Source organism: Prionailurus bengalensis, unplaced genomic scaffold, assembly GCF_016509475.1.
Source record: "Prionailurus bengalensis isolate Pbe53 unplaced genomic scaffold, Fcat_Pben_1.1_paternal_pri Un_scaffold_55, whole genome shotgun sequence".
NCBI classification, from domain to species: Eukaryota; Metazoa; Chordata; class Mammalia; order Carnivora; family Felidae; genus Prionailurus; species Prionailurus bengalensis.
This window is the reverse complement of record NW_025091157.1, coordinates 71,500-88,442: the sequence shown is the minus strand read 5'-3', so window position 1 is coordinate 88,442 and position 16,943 is coordinate 71,500. Positions and strand designations below refer to the sequence as shown.

The following is a 16,943-nucleotide window of genomic DNA, read 5'->3' as shown; positions in this document are numbered from 1 at the left end:
GACGGTCATTATATATTTTCCAGCCCATTCTTTTATCAGCCTCCACCTGTACGATTTACCAAAGTACAACAAAACAAAACAAAACATTCAACGTGTCATGTATCTGTAAAGTGGTTTGTTCTTGCTAACTTTCCATGACACACATAAAATGATGATACACAGGCTCCTCTTAAATGTTCAGAGTAAATAAGGGAGAAAACTCAATTCAGAGCAGGAAAGTGAGTTTCACAGGAGGGTACTTTACCTTGGTCCCAAAATCTAAGACTTGGCTAGATGATGTAGACCATGAATCATCAGGAGCAGGTTTGTCGGAAAGCCTTTAGAGCAAAAAAAATAAAAGAAAAACATGTTCATTCATTTAACAACACAATTTAAAAAAGTTAAGGGAAAGGTCGCCTATCTGTTTATTGCACGAAGTTTCTTGGTATCATTAAAATTGGCCTCTGGTTTTTTCATTAAGTTTTATTTTAATGCCAGTAATCGCAACATCCAGAGTTATCTTAGTTTAAGTTGTACAATATAGTGATTCACCAACTCCATACTCACCCCGTGCTCATCATGACAAGGGCACTCCTTCATCCCCATCATCTCTTTCACCCCTCCCACCACTCACCTCCACTCCGCAACCAGCCGTTTCTTCTCTGCAGTGAAGAGCCTATTTCTTGCTTTCTCTCCCCTTTTGTTTCCTCCCTTTGCTCGTTTGTTGTTTCTTAAGTGCTACATGAGTAAAATCATATGGCATTTGTCTTTCCCTGACTTTGCTTACCATATTACACTCAGGCTCGATCCAGGTGATTGCAAACGGCAAGATTTCATTGTTTTATGATTGAGTAATATTACAGTGTGTGTGTGTGTGTGTGTGTGTGTGTGTGTGTCTGTGTATGGATATACATATACACACACACATACATTCATATAGGGCTTCGTCTTGGTTCACTCAGCTGTCAATGGACGCTTGCGCTGGGTGTTGGAAATAATGCTGCAATAAACACAGGAGTGTGTGTGTCCCGTGGAATTCGTGTTTTTGTATTCTCTTGGGTAGTATCCACGAGTGCAATTACTGGATCATAGGAGAGTTCTGGTTTTAATTTTGTGAGGAACCTCCATACTGTTTTCCACAGGGCCCGCCCCCATCTGCATTTCCTCCAACGGTGCAAGAGGTTTCCTTTGTCTCCACATCCTCGCAAACACTTGCTTCTTGTGTCTTGGAGTGTAGCCATTCTGACAGGTGTGACGTGGTATCTCGTTGTAGTTTGGGGGAGCATCTTTTCATGTGTCTGTTGACCATCTGTATGTTGTCTTTGGAAAAGTGTCTGGTTATGTCTACTGCTCATTTGTAAACTGGGCTCTTTTGGAGGGGGGTGATGTTGACCTGTATCCATTTTTTAGACATTGTGGATACTAACCCTTTACTGGATTTGCAAAACATTTCCAAATTTGTTCTCCCATTCCAGAGGTTGCCTTTCGGTTTTGACGGTTTCCTTCACTGTGCAAAAGCTTCGTAGGTTGATATAGTCCCCAAACTTTATTCTTGCTGTATTTCCCTTGGCTCAAGAGACATAACTAGTAAAATGTGGCTACAGCCAAAGTCAGAGAAATGACGGCCTGTGCTCTCTTCAAGGATTTTTTTTTGTTTTTATGGTTTCAAGTCTCACACTTAGGTGTTTAATTCATTCTGAGTTTATTTGTGTGTATGGTACAGAAATTGGTCCAGGTTCATTCTTTGGCATGTGGCTTGTCCAGTTTTCCCAACACCATTTGGTGAAGAGAATGCCTTTTCCCCACTGGATAGTCGTTCCTGTGTGTAGAAGATGAACTGACCATACAGTGGTGGATTGATGTCTGGGTTTGCGGTTCTATTCCACTGAGCTATAAGGCTATTTTGTACGCCAGTACCCACCATACTGTTTGGATTACTACAGCTTTGGAATAGAACTTGAAAGCTGAGATTGCGATACCTCCAGGGTTCCTCGTTTTCAATATTGCTTTGGCCGTTCAAGGTCTTTTGTGGTTCTATACAACCTGTAGGCTTGTTTGTCTAGCTCTGTGACAAATGCTGTTGGTATGGTGACAGGGATTGCATGACATCTGTAGATGGCTTTGGGTAGTGTAGACACTTTAAAAATATGTATTCTTCCCATCTGTGAGCATCGGAGGTCTTTCTCTTTCTTTCCGTCACCTTCAATTTCTTTCATCAGTGTTTTACGCTTTCCAGAGTACAGGGCTTTCACAATTTGGACCCTGTTTTAAAAAAAAGCTTTCTGTTCTCTATTTGGCCTCGACCTCTCCTACCCTGTGAAATCTCCAGGAAAGACCCAGTCTGAGTTTCCATAACCAAATGTGACAGGCAGACAATGCTCTGAAATGGTTGAAAATGAAATGTATAAACGTTACCACAATGACTTCTCACCTCACATCTGTCAGAATGGCTCAGTTTCAACACACAGGAAACAACAAGGGTTGCTCAGGGTGTGGAGGAAAAACAACCCTTGTGCACCGGTCATGGGATATAAATTGGTATCGCCACAGTGAAAGCCACTAAGGAGGGGCCTCAATGAATTTACAACACAAATACCACAGGATCCAGTGATTCCACTACTGGGTATTTATTTACCCAAGGGAAATGGAAGTACTAATTTGAAAAGATATATGCACCCCTATCTTTATTATAGCATTATTTACAATAGACAAGATACGGAAGCAACCCAAGTGTCCACCAATACATGAAGAGACCACACACACACACGCAGACACACACACACACACACACACACACACACACACAAGAGACATGCACACACTGAAATATTACGCAGCTATAAATGAGAATGAGATCCTGCCATCTGCAACATCATGGATGTACCTAGATGGTATGAGGGTAAGTGAAATAAGTCAGACAGAGAAAGACAAATCCTATATGATTTCACTTCTGTGTAGAATGTAAAAAGGGGAATAAATGAACAAACAGAGCAAAAGCAGAAACAGACCCATAAATGCAGAGATTTGACTCTTGCCAGAAGGGAGGGGAGGTGGGGGGATGGACAAAGTGGGTGAAGGGGAGAGGGGAGTTCAGGGTTCCAGTTATAGAATGAATAAATCACAAGGCTCAAAGGTACAGCATAGGGAATCTAGCCAGTGGTATCGTCATAGCATCATACATTAACAGATGGGAGCTACGCTTATGGCGATCACGGTGAAACATCCAGAGTTGTTGCATCACATATTACCTTGTGTGTCAGGTAGACCTCCGTTTAAGTAAACGTATCAAAGTTTCGGTTTCTATGTTATGAGTGGTAGTACTAACTCGAGATGGAAAGAGTCAAAGTTCCCAAGGCCAACATTGTTCCCACACTGGTCTTGCCTTATTTAGGTCCATAATAACTAGCAAGACATTCCAAGCCTTCAGGGGCATTCAGCTACCCAAGGACAGAGACTGTGATCAAAATGGTCCTGGTAGTTGTGCCTCTGTTTCTCTATACGCTGCCTGACTATTTTCTTCCCTATGAGCTCCCACTCCTATATCACTCTTCGGCACGGTTCTGTGGCATCCCCCAACCTTTCAATCTTTAGCCTATGAAGCCACACACACCTACAACAAGGATGGGCTCAAATGACCGAGGGTAGGAACCATGTCCTGCTCCTGGAGAACAAGCTAACTGGCAGTCTCAGTCATCCACACAGTCACCTCAACATAGGCATGTTATCACCGATCCAGATGAAGCTCCCTTACTGATTTGACAAGTCAGTCCTACCCCTGCCCAGCCCTACAAGTACATGGGAAGGGCATCACAGATTTAGGAAAAGAGGTGGAGTGAGGAGACAGCTTGCCTTGGGCCATACATCCCTGATGCTCGGAATCTCCACCCCCCACCCCCAATTCCTTGAGAGGATCTAAGCTATCCTCCCTCAGTTGGGGTGGAAGTAGGGGATATCATATTTCTATTTGCTGTAAACAGACTCTTCCCAGCTGCTCAAATGATTTTTAATCTCTCTCATCAGAAAAGCTGAGGTATGCTCGCACCTTCAATGAAACCAACGCACACAAAAGCAGAAACCTGGTCACGACCCTCTTGAACTCTCTATTTGAATATGCCTTTCTAAACAACTCCCCTAATCCTGGGTCCTTCGTTCTTGTCATTCACCTTTATCTCACTTGGCATAAACCCCCATATTCTGACATCTTTTCTCAAACTCGTATTCCTAACCAACTCAGTGTTGTTCTCCTTGAAACCTGGTCTCCTCTGCTAATTCGATTCTTACCCTCCTGCACTGTATTCATTAGACCAACTCCCCAGCTTTCTATTATTAAAACAGTTGCCTGCAAGATGAAGACAAAAAGAAGGAAGAAAGGAAAGAAACAGAAAGAAAAAAAGAAAACCAGAATGTAAATCGCATTTCTGTCACTTATCATATCCAAATAGGTCACTTCAATCTCTTTTGAGTTTCAAATTCTCCAGGGAAACAACCATTGGGCAAGGAGCTGAAACATAGGTTGACGTACCAGAGGGTGTTTTGAGGAATTAATGTCTGTGGTTCCGTAAATCTTGAGACCCTAAGTGCTTTTGATTTGGCCTCTAGAAAAACGGAGAGTCCTTCGCTGGCCGAAGTGGGGAAATTTTTGGAAAAAAAAAAAAAGAAGAAGAAGAAATAGCAAGGAAACCAGAGAAGAAAGTCAAAAGGCAAAAACAGAGTACAAAAAGTCATGGGGAAAAAAAACTGCAAAAAAACCCAAAAAGCTTCCTAGAACTAGACAAGGGTACTAGCCCAAAGGGAAACCAGCCTGGGAACTTAGGCAACAGAGAATCATATAGCAATATCCTCAAAATAGAGAGTGAGTTTAATTAACGTAACATGGTCTACAACTAGATATCCTTGTTTTACAGAAAACTCATTTGTCTCAAGAAGAGGGGATATCACTACGTCTAAGGACTTGCCTGACGACATCTTGCTTATTATGTAAAAGCCTTGACACCATGGCCATAGCTGACATCCACCCTAAAATCTCGGATGGTAAAAACAAGGGACGAGTTACCACTGCACTAATGACTTGTGTTAGCACTAGTGGTCAAATACATGAGGCCAAATGCTTGGCCTCACCTGGGTTCTTAAGCAAACCCTAAATTCGTGTTCCGACATCATTATCTTTGACATTCTGAGTTGATCTGCCCTAGGATCTGTATCTTCATCTCCGTGCTGCTGAGGAACCAGAGAATGGATGCGGAAGCTTCAAGGGCTGACGGGCAAAGCCCCTCAGCTACCCGTTAACTATGGAAGCATGGTCGAGTCATCAACCTCCCTGAACCACAGTTGCCAAAGTAATAAAAAGTAGGCTACAATAACACAGCTACTTTGCAAAGCTGTACAATGACTATAGAACTGAACAGATGGTACCCATAGGATACAGTGTCTGGTCCAGCGTAGAACACGCAACAACTGGTTTTGTTCTCTGCGTTCCCTTAGGAGACACATAATTTTCAGTTCATTCATTCCCTTTCCTTTCCTTTCATTATCCGTTTCATTTCATTTCATTCCTTTATACTTTGGGAGTGAGTGCACACAGAAATCGGGAAACATATCCCAAGGAGGCTGTCAGCGCAAACCCCGGCGTGGGGCTTGAACTCACAAACCTGAGTTGAAGTCAAGAGTCACACCCTGAACCCACTGAGCCACCCGGGTGCCCCAGCAAATGTCAGTTTTACAAATCCATAAAAATCCTACCTGGCTATAGAATCTTCCTCAGCATTCTTATCTGCTCCTAAAGAAGAAAGCAAAATACATGTGAAATCAACAATCGAAAAACTAGAGGAAATTACAAGTGTACGGCTTACGATTTGTGAAAAAGTATTGCTTTGGGACCACACCTGGAAACCACACTACACTGAATGGTAATTAGACCATTCGTAGGCTTAAAGCACTAAGAAATCTTACTTTCTCCTCTATATTGACCAAAAGCAAGAATGGGTTTTATCAGAATTTGACACCTACAGGGGAACTGATGTTTACAATGGCCATCACTGACCGACTCTATGGCACTGGAGGCAACTGGTAGCGTTAGGAGAATGATTATCATGAGCGGCCAATGTCAGACTGAAACTAGCATGATTTTTCTGGACTTCCACTCCTAGAGGAGTTGAAAGAGAGTATCTTTATTTTGCGGGAACACGGCAGAACTTCCCCAGCTCTTCAGCAGACACTCCTCAGTCTTAGGAGGAAACACCCCCTCACAACGTGTGCTCTATAGCCATTGTACTTTGCAGCATGGCCAAACCATAGCAAACAGACTCTCCCTGGCCTTATTTCCACTGGCAAGGCAAGAAGGAAAGATTTGGCATTCCAGTTTGATATCGTTCTAACCTCTTGAGGCTGTCTCCTTCCATTGCTAGAGAGTCTATCTAGACCCACCGCACATCACAGAGGAGGAGGATCCCAATGTGAGTGCTCTGTAGTGGTTCATGATGTCATTTTTCTCAACCCTCCCCATTAGGTGACACACATCTAGAGAAATCATACTTTTTTTCATGGGAGGCAGAGGCCATCAGATCCTCTACTGATGAGCAACTAAACGAAACAAAGGGCAAAGAATAGCTTGAATGCCTACATTCAATTGCCAGGATATTTTCACTTTCTAAACATTCAAAGACATCCACTCTATGATTCTAACTATATGACACCTGGAAAGAGCAAGGCTATGGAGCTAAGGGTTGGGGTGAACGTAGGGATAAACGGGCACAGCACAGAGGACTTTTAAGGCAGTGCAACTCTTTCACACGATACCACAAAGGTGGATTCACATCATTACACATTTGTTAAAACTCATAGAATGTATAACACCAAGGCTGAACACTAATGCACATTAGAGACTTGGCCTCCAAATGAACAGTTCGTGTCCGGAGAAAATGCACCACTGTCGTCAGGGTGCCTGGGTGGCTCAGTTGCTTCAGCGTCCAACTCTGGATTTGAGCTCAGGTCATGATCTCACCGTTCATGGGATCAAGTCCTGCATCAGGCTCTGTGCTGACAGCACAGGATTCTTTCCCCCCTCTCCCTCTGCCCGTTGGCTGCTCACACGCATGCATGCTCTCTCGCTCAAAACTAAAGCAAGGAACTGAAAAACAAAAATCCTACTAAAAATGGACCACTGTCGTGCCAGATGGTAACAGCAGGGGAGGCTAGGCGTGTACGGGAGCGCGGTATGGTATATGGAGACTCTCTGTACTTCCTATGATATTTTGCTGTGAACTTAAAACTGATGTCAAAAATCAGGCTTATTAAATGTATGAAACAACAAAAACAACAAAATATGGTATCCATTGAAGCTACTCTTAGCATATACTAACTCATGATACAGTCACCTTGAACATTAAAATAGAGATCAAAGTAACACAATAGGGGTACTGTCTCCCGTTTGGAAGTATATGAAAATGCATAAACAAAACACAAAAATACAACAGTTATTTGTATACTTAGGCAAGAAAACAATTGATGAATGTGATCCGAAATCTTATACCTACAAACAGGGTTCAGCACCATAGGAATCAAACCTGGGATTTCCAGATAATTAAGAGATTTTCATTCTAATCTTAAATCAAAAATTATTATGTTGATCACACCTAAGAATCATAATGAAAGCTTAATCACAGAAAAAAATAAAAAGATGATAATGACCTAATATTGCCCTAGTACTTTTTACACAAATACCTACTTCATATGGATGATGAAACTGAAACCAGTACCATGGTAACCGTCATGTTACTTGCTAGTAAAACAATTTGAAGACACCACCAAAAATGACGTCAGGGCTATAATTCCTATGCAGAACAGATTTCACCCAGCAGGCCGAAGATGGCTACCCTCAGAACATCCTACTTGAATGACTGGCCCTTGGCTGTTCCCTGGGATCTTGGATTTAAGGAGGGTTCCCACCATTCCCTAGCTGGTTAAGAGTGGTTCACTGTGCCTAAGTGCTGCTACACTCAATGTGCTTAAGGCCGTACACTTGATTTCCTTTCTGGAAACCTGGAATTTTGGGACATGCTAAGGAGAAGATGCCTATGTGATTAGCATTTGATGAAAACCTCGGGCACTGAGTATCCATAAGCCTCGTACTGGCCCACAACATTTCACTTGTGCTGTCCTAATTTCATGCTGGAGGAATTTAGCACATCCTGCCAACTCCATAGAGAAAGGATTCCTGGAAGCCTGCGCTTGGTTTCCTCTGGCCTTTCACCCCGTGCACCATTGCTCGGTGCAGATTGGCCTTTCTAGCCTGTCCCCATACCAATCCACACGCATGACTACAACTATATGCGGAGTCCTGTGAGCTCCTCTAGTGAATCATCAAATCTGGGTGTCACTGGGATGCCTCTAACACAACTGCACTTTGTGAAATTTTATTGTTTGGGTTGATGTCTTACACGTGGTTACAGTCAGAAGGTTATGTCACAGAATACCTTTCCTGGAATCTCTTTTCTTGGTATTTGACTTGAAAATTCCTACATCCCTATATATCCATTTGAAGAAAGGTTTAAAAGGAATACATGAAATCATGATGTCAGAAAGTGTGAAACAAGCAACAATCTTATTTTACTCCGAAAAGAGAGAGAGAGAGAGAGAGAGAGAGAGAGCAAATCCTGGTGATTGCCCCTATGTTCTACCATATAAAAGTTCTCTGAAATATGAAAAATCAGTTAATTTTCTCCAACTACCTAGGACTTAGTTCATTTTTCTGGCAGATAGGAATCAAAGAAGTACCAGGGATCATTCTACAACAATCAGAACTGTCAGACAGAATATGAAAACATACTACTGATTATAGTGTGCTTTTGTTTCTTTTCCTTATTTTCCTAGAACGTTAAAAATATAGTTCACCTATTAAAGGCAGTTATTGCCAAAGTAATCAAAAGTCACAAATACGGCATCCAAAATGTCCGATGCGTTATCTTGATGTCTCCTTATGTGACCCTCCTTCCAATTCTCTTATTTTGCCCTAAAGGATACTACCGTATGAAGTACCCCCATTTTATATGGCATTAACGTATATACATTTATCGCTGACTACAAACGCTTATGTTCACCCATGGTACTTAGGACATAACTCTGCATCATCAGCTAGGTCAGTCCTTAATGTCTTGCCAACAGTGAGGATAACAGTAAGAGTGGGAACATTTGGGGATACGACTCTGACAAATTCTGGTACGAGAAGCTCACCTGATAGTGTTGCTGCATTTCCAATAGTCTGCTCTTCCCTTTAAAGAACTAGTGTATTTTACCACCTTCCAGTAGAAACACCATACACACCGGCTTACTTTCCTTCATTTATTCCCTGTAGTCTCTGCCATTCACATGATTCCCTCTTTGGCTCTTCTCTTCTTTCCTGAGGTTCCTCGGGCCTTCCAGGGTCTTGAAAGGGAACTAGTCATTTAGCTCCTTTGGTGGCACTCTCAATTTAATCTGTTGCTGACACCACATACGATATGCAACTTACCTCCTTTTCACATCTCTTTCTCTTTCCTGTGCACTTAACAGGCCGTTTTCTTTAGATATTAGAACATGTCAGTATTCCTGTTTTAAATCAACCTTCTGTCAAATGACCTTTGAATAAAATACAGTTCTTACCTTCTACTTGTCCATGTAATATCCTTTGCCCTTTCTGATCCACAGCTCCAGAGACATGAGGAACATCTTTGTTGGGCTTCTCAGACATACTCTGTTAAAAGTAGCATCAGTAATGAGTTGCGTGAAGACTTCCTAAGCCTTTTCCGAGAAAAGTTCTGAATTTATGATTTTAATAACAATCAGACTTACAAATAAGGAAAATGTATTCAACACCAAAACATTTAAATACAAAACCTCATATATGCTCTCTTGATTCAGCGTCCCTTTGAATCTTCATTTGGCTATTGACTCTCTAAACTGATCATGGAAGGCCAGAATAAATACTTTCAAAGGCAGAAGCCTGGCTTGTATATGCACATTTCAAAAAGGAACTAACAAAACACCTTCCTTTGCATTCCTGACCAAAATAAAAGGACATTTGAAATAAGTTTTGAAACAAATTCTTTAAAATGTACTTGCTATAAATGAAAACTGCTTCTAATCAAATGGCAGACATTTGTTTCAGTGTCAATTCACACCTCACATGATCAGAAACTTTGGAGTATATCATGTTGAGTATCAACCAAACACTGTTGTAGCTGCTGCTTCGTTTAGGGAAACAAAGGCTTGACCTTTTTCTTGACGAAAGAAGGGTTGGATCGAATGGCAAAGTAGTAAGAAAAAACTTTTCTGAAAATCACGGTGAACTAGTAGCAGAAACAATGTAGATATAGGTATGGAACTCTTCACAATGTGTAGTAAGCATTCAAACGGCAAGTATAAGAACATGTATGTCTTAGTCACTCATTTCCCTATGCACACTCTCTTTTTTACACACAACAATAATAATGATTATGATGATGGAGTGAGCCTTCCTACTTCTTGGTGACTCCAAGACATTGGAGTAAAATGATGATCCGTGGTCCTCTCTGTCCAGAATGTCCCTCGCCACGGTCTACACGACTGGTCCTTCTCATCTTTCACTTGGCACCTTTTGCCACTCTCAGATCTTTTCCGACTACCAAAATTCCCACTCCCACTCTCATCCTCATCCTCACTACAAACGCCCCCCCAATTTTCTCTCAACTAACATTGTCCATTTCCTATCGATGAAGCCTTTATAGTGACTTATAACGGATTGCTGTTGACTTACTTTTCTGCTCCGACCACAACAACCTAAACCCTCCACTTGTACACTCAGTAGCTAACTGCTTCGTACGTACTCAGTATACAAGGACCAAGTAATTAAGGTCAAAACATTTACACTAATCTCACTGAGAAGATCTCAAAAGTACCAAATCACTCTACCGTTGACCCTTGAACAAAGCAAGGGTTACGGGCTCTGATGGCCATGCACTCGAAAATCCACAAATATCTTTTGAAACCTCAACACCAAATCAAAAAAACAAAAATGCCTACTGAATTTCCTACTTTAGAAGCAATTACACTTAGAAATCAAAAAGTATATATGTATTGAAAACCAGAACATTACAGCAGAAGCGCTTGTATACGCTCTCTAGGTCTAATCTACCTTTTCGGCCTCATTTGGCCACTGACTCTGTACACTGAGCATGGGAGGTCAGGGTTAGGATAACGGAATGCTGAGCTTACCAACAATATACACAGTCGATTAATGCATGTTTCCCCTGTTATATGTATTACATACTGTATCCTTACACTATCAACTGAAGAAAAGGTTACTAAGAAAATCGTAAGGGAGGGGTGCTGGGTGGCACTGTCGGTTCAGGGTCAGGCTCTTGACTTTGGCTCAGGTCATGATCTAGACTTCCTGAGTTCAACGCTGGCAGTCTGGAGCCTGATGAAGATTCTCTCTCTGCCCCCGCTTCCCTACTCACGTGCTCTGTCCTCTCTCTCTCTCCCAAAATAAATAATTAAAAAAAAAAAAAAAACCAAGACGAAAAAGACAATCATATGGAGGAGAAAATACAGGATGGTACTGTATTTATTGAAAAGTAATCTGTATGTATGTGGACTCCCACAGTCCAAACCCATCTTGTTCAAGGGTCCAACGTATACCTATATGATGTCTCCACTAAGAGTTTACTGGAACTTATTATAGCCCCACATGAGAAAATCAAAAGCCCATTCTAACTTTGCCATTCTTTTCTGGACACTAGGGCCATTTTATTGGCCTTCGAACATCTTCCCATTGAAAACAAGTATTCTTGGGGGGCCTGGGTGACTTAGTCGATTAGGCACCCAACTTTGAAATTGCGAAAAAGAAAGTAAAAGGTGGAGGGGGAGTTAAGATGGCAGGGGAGGGGATCAGAATTTCCCTTGTCCCTCAAACACAGCAGTATTGAGGTCACAACACTTGGAATGCCAGGAATACAGGCTGCAGAGGGACAGAAAAATCTCCACAGGTGCAGAGTGACAGCTTGGCGGGACAGAAGGGTGTGTATGCGAATTGGGAGAAATAAAATGGGCAGCACAGGCATGGAGTGGGGGAAGCCCTTTGGTGGAGAAACGAAAGGAAGGTAGAGAGAGAGGCTGTGGGAAGTGCCTTTGGATATGAGAAAGCCTGTCCGGACCACAGACCAAGGAGAGGCCCAGAGAGCCAGTTTCTACTTTGCAAAACCGCCTTAGAGGCTGAAAAAACAGTATTTTCAAGGTGGCCAGACTTTCTCTAGACCAGAGCTACCACCTCCCATGCCTGGTTTGGAGGGAGCCGCCCCTAGGCTTGGTAGCAATCTCAGGGCTACACTGGGAGAGAACACCTTGAGTACGGTGGAAAGGGGAGGTATTGCCCTGCCCAAGGGAAAAAGACCGTGCAGGCACGAGCCAGAGGCCCTCTGTCCACTGGGCAGAGTGGCGCAACTCCACTACCAGGTCCGAGCAAAGCGGGATCCTACAGGGTTTTGAATCCCAGCTCAGTGCTCAGGTGGCACAGGGGACTGTGCAGCAAGGCAAGCCGGCTCCCCAGGCTATTCCGTGAGGAGAGCCTAGACAGTGAGTTTTGAGACACCTCGTGTGGGCAGGAGAGATTGGGGTGTCGCCATTTCTCTCCCCATGACCAACATCGTGGGGCTTCAGGGAATGGACAGTGAGCCTCCGTGGAGGCAGGCCCATTACACCAAACCCTGACTCTCTGTGCCTCGTAACTGCTTCTCTATAGGAGTGAGACTGACACTGATGGGACCAGACAGCCCGTCGTCTAGACCAGCACAGCCACCAGTCCCAGGCACCAATAGACAACTCTCCTCCGGTTTTCTATCTTAGTTTGTTTGTTTTCATTTGAGTTATTATTCTTTTGTCTTTCCTTTTCTTTTTTAATGTTTATTTCTTTATTTGGAGAGAGACAGAGAGTGAGTGATCAGGCAGAAGACAGGCAGAGAGAGGGAGAGAGAGAGAATCCGAGCAGGATCCATGCTCTCACTGCAGAACCTGATGGGGGTTTCGAACCCACCAACAGCGACAACATGACGTGAGCCAAATGCAAGAGTCGGACGCTTCACCTACTGAGACACCCACGCGCCCATCTTTTCTTTCCTTTGCTTTCCCTTTCTTCTCTTTTCCCTTTTTCCTCTTTCTACTCTCCTCTTTCCTCGTCTCCCTTTGGAAACAGCCTAGTAGTCTCGAGTTGACGTGGGTCAAAGCTAATTATATCTCTACATTTATCTGTATATCTTAATATATACCTGTATATCTATACATAGATAGATAGATAGATAGATAGAGATATATCTATATATTTTTCTCCCTTTGTTCCTCTGTTCTGGTTCTTTGTGGGTTTGATTGTGCATTTTCTCTATACTTTTCTAGGTCTCCTTCTTCATTTTCCTCCCTCTCTTTCTGGATTAAGCCCTAGAGCTCCTTTGAGTCACTGCCTGGTCTTTTTTTCCACTCCAGTCATTTCTCTTTTTGTTTGGGCTAAGGATACTTCACCACCTTCTTCTCCTTTTTCCCAGGATTACTTCAACCAACAAATCTAAGCACACCTGGTGGAAGGCCCAGACCGCCACTCCAAGTAGCGGGAACAGTAGCCAAAGACGCACCGAAAGAGTGCACACAACACACTCCAAAAACATTTGTTCAACTGCCAGGCCCTGGAGCGTGTAGGAGCTCTTTTTAATATAGTAGTACTCGCAGGTGTGGGACACAGAACAAGCTATTAACACACATAAAGGGCAGGAATCTAGCCAAAACGACGAAATCGAAGAATTCTCCTCAAAAAACATTCCGGGAAGAAAGGACAGCCAGAGAAGGGCTCAAAAGACACAGAAACAATATATGTGAGCACATTTTTGGAATGACACTCATAAGACGCATAGTTGCGCTTGCAACCACGCACAGAAGACAGCAGACAATCTACTGCTTCAGAGATCAAGGACCTAAGGAATCGTCACGATGAACGCTGAAAATGAAATGGTGTAAAGGAGATACAAAGTAAACTAGATGCAGTGACAGCAAGGACGGGAGAAGCAGCAGACAGAATGGGTGAACAGAAGATCCAATGGTGGACAAAGATGAAGCAGAGAAAGGAAAGGAAGGAAATGACTAGATCACGAGGCAGGTACTAGAGACCGACGTGATTCGGTGAGATGAAATATTAGCCACATCCTACGAGTCCCAGAAGAAGACGAGTGAGAGAAAGGGGCAGAAGGTTGTTTTGAACAACGTATAGCTGAGAGCTTCCCTCATCTGGGGAAGCAAACGGGCATGCAAGTCCTGGCGGCACAGAAGAATTCCTTTCCAAATCAACAAACCCAGGTCAACACCACGACATGCCATAGCGAAACTGGAAAACTACAAAGATAAGGAGAGGATTCTGAAAGCAGCTAGGGACAAACGGGTCTTATTCGACAAGGGAAGACACATAAGGGTAGCAGCAGACCTGTCCAAAGAACCTTGGCAGGGCAGAAGGGAGGGGTAGCAAACGGTCAATGTGCTGAATGGGAACATCTGCGGCGAAGAATCCCTTCCCCGGCAAGGCTGTCATTTAGAATAGAAAGAGAGAGAAAGGCTTTCCCAGACACACAAACCCTAATGGAGTTCATGACCACTAAACCAGCCCTGCAGGAGATCGTAAGGGGCGACTCTGTGAGGGGAAAGCAGCAGAGACTACAAAGGACCAGAGGCCTCACCAAAAGCATGAAACCTTCAGATAACACAATGACACTAAATCCATATGTTTAACTAATCACTCTGAATGTGAATGGACTCAATGCCCCAATCAAAAGACACAGGGAATCAGAATGGGGAAAACACAAAACAAAACCAAAGAACAAGATCCATCTATATGTTGTCAACAAGAAACTGATTTTAGACCCCAGGACACCTCCAGATTCAAAGTGAAGGTATGGGCAACCACCTATCATGCTACTAGAAGTCAAAAGAAAGCTGGAGTCGCCACACTTCCACCAGAAAGACTAGATTTTAAACCAGAGACTGTAGGAACAGATTCAGAAGGGCATTGGGTCACAACTAAGGGGTCAATCCATCAAGAGGAGCTAACACTTGCAAATGTTTATGGCCCCAAAGTGAAACGCCCACCCATATGAATCGATTAATCACAAACATGATTAAATGTATACATACAAATGCCATGATTGTAGACGACTTTAAGACTCCACTCATGGCAATAGGCGTATCGTCAAGGCAGAAAATCAGTACGGAAACACAGATCCAATGTGTCATTGGACCAGATGTATTCAGATATACATAGATATATATGGGCCTAATATATATGCATTTATATACATGGATATCAACACCGATATATTAAGATCTTTTCATCCAACGGCAGTAGAACGCACATTCTTCTTAAGTGCACATAGAACATTCTCCAATGACTCCAAGTGACATCCTGGGTCACAAAACAGCCCTCCACAAATATAAAAGGACTGAGATCATACCTTGCATATTGTCAGATCACAACAACGAGCACTTGCTCATTCTTTCTCTCTCTCCCTCCCTTTCCAAGAGAAATACAAACATTTCAAAAACATTTAGCTCAGCCCCTTCCAAGAAAGAGAAAAACAAGAATAATAAACCTTGTGGGGCAATGAGTCCTGGATGGAAACCACACACAGACAGTAGAATTCCATAACCAATATGTTGACAATGGAGTTGACAGAAAGTGATGTACTAAAAGAACAGACACTAAAAAAATACTTTCTGCAAGGACAAATTAGGGTAGGGGTAAACCATTAAAAAAGAGCCTGGTGCGGGGAACACGTATGTGGCACAGTCAGTTCAGCATCCACCTTCAGCTCATGAGTCATGATCTCACGGCTTGTGGGTTTCAGCCCCACGTTGAGCTCTGTGTTGACAGCTCGGAGCCTGCAGCCTGCTTTGGATTCTGTGTCTGCCTCTGTCTCTGCCCCTACCCCGCTTGCACTCTGTGTCTCTCTCTGTCTCAAAAATTAATAAACGTTAAAATTTTTTAAAAAAACGTAAAAAGCATGGGGGGAGAAGAGGGAAAAAGAAACAAACAAACAAAAAAAACACATGACCAATCAATCAAGCATGAGCTTAAGACAAAAAAGAAAAGGAAAAATGTGAGCAAAAGAAGGTAAGTGGAAACAACATGCATTTTTCAACAGGTACATAAGTAGGATTGGGAATATACTATGAACAATAGTCTCTTTTGAGTGTGTATGTGTGTGTATATATATAAGTGTAATATATATGTGTATGTAACTGTATATTATATATATATCTCTAGATATATAGATATATATCTCTATCTCTATCTCTATCTATATCCATCTATCTATCTATCTATCTATCTATCTAATATTTATGTTAGAGAGAGGCTTTGATTCACAGTATATCCCTAATAATACTGACTCTTATCACTCTACAGTTATCTGGTTATAAATGCTGTAATAAATAATTTAATTTTTTTCACTATAAATAAACTGTTCAATTCCTGGCATCTATCGCTTCCGAAAAGCTAGAAATTATTACTAGACTAACAAAAGAACAGAAAAAGAGAGGTTCCTAACACGTCAACATTCACTATGGAGAAAGAATTGGGAATGAGAATTCTAGGAAGAAATGGGAACCTTCAAAGGATGTGTGTCATGGGACACAGATGGGGTTACACAAGCAAAGGCTGAGGACTTTTTCTCTGCAATGTTAAGCTCACAATAGGAGGATACTAAAACTATACTGTAACCTTCTTTCTTATGTAACTCCTGATTCCTCAATAGAATTCATTTGCGTTTATACATGTTAGACACTAAAACAGAATATAAACTGAAGCCTGACTTTTTAAATTCACATATTTAATTGTGATATATCATGCGTATTTTGTTACTTTTCAAACTCCATTCTACGGAATTCCATTTCCCTACTCATTTATTCACATTCAAAAACCATGA

General features: G+C 42.3%; 1 protein-coding gene across 1 annotated transcript in view; it reads right to left on the bottom strand.

Annotated features, from left to right (window-relative positions):
* The window catches only part of LOC122478370 (ankyrin repeat domain-containing protein 26-like), a gene marked incomplete at its 3' end in the record, with an annotated part of 140,411 nt that overhangs the window by 104,815 nt on the left and 18,653 nt on the right, over positions 1 to 16,943 (bottom strand). Inside the window, exons 5-7 of the mRNA XM_043572009.1 lie at positions 9,616 to 9,706; positions 5,719 to 5,755; positions 245 to 317 (exon numbers count right to left, since the gene is read on the bottom strand). Coding sequence (XP_043427944.1) covers positions 245 to 317; positions 5,719 to 5,755; positions 9,616 to 9,706 — 201 coding nt within the window. The remainder of the gene's footprint in view (positions 1 to 244; positions 318 to 5,718; positions 5,756 to 9,615; positions 9,707 to 16,943) is intronic.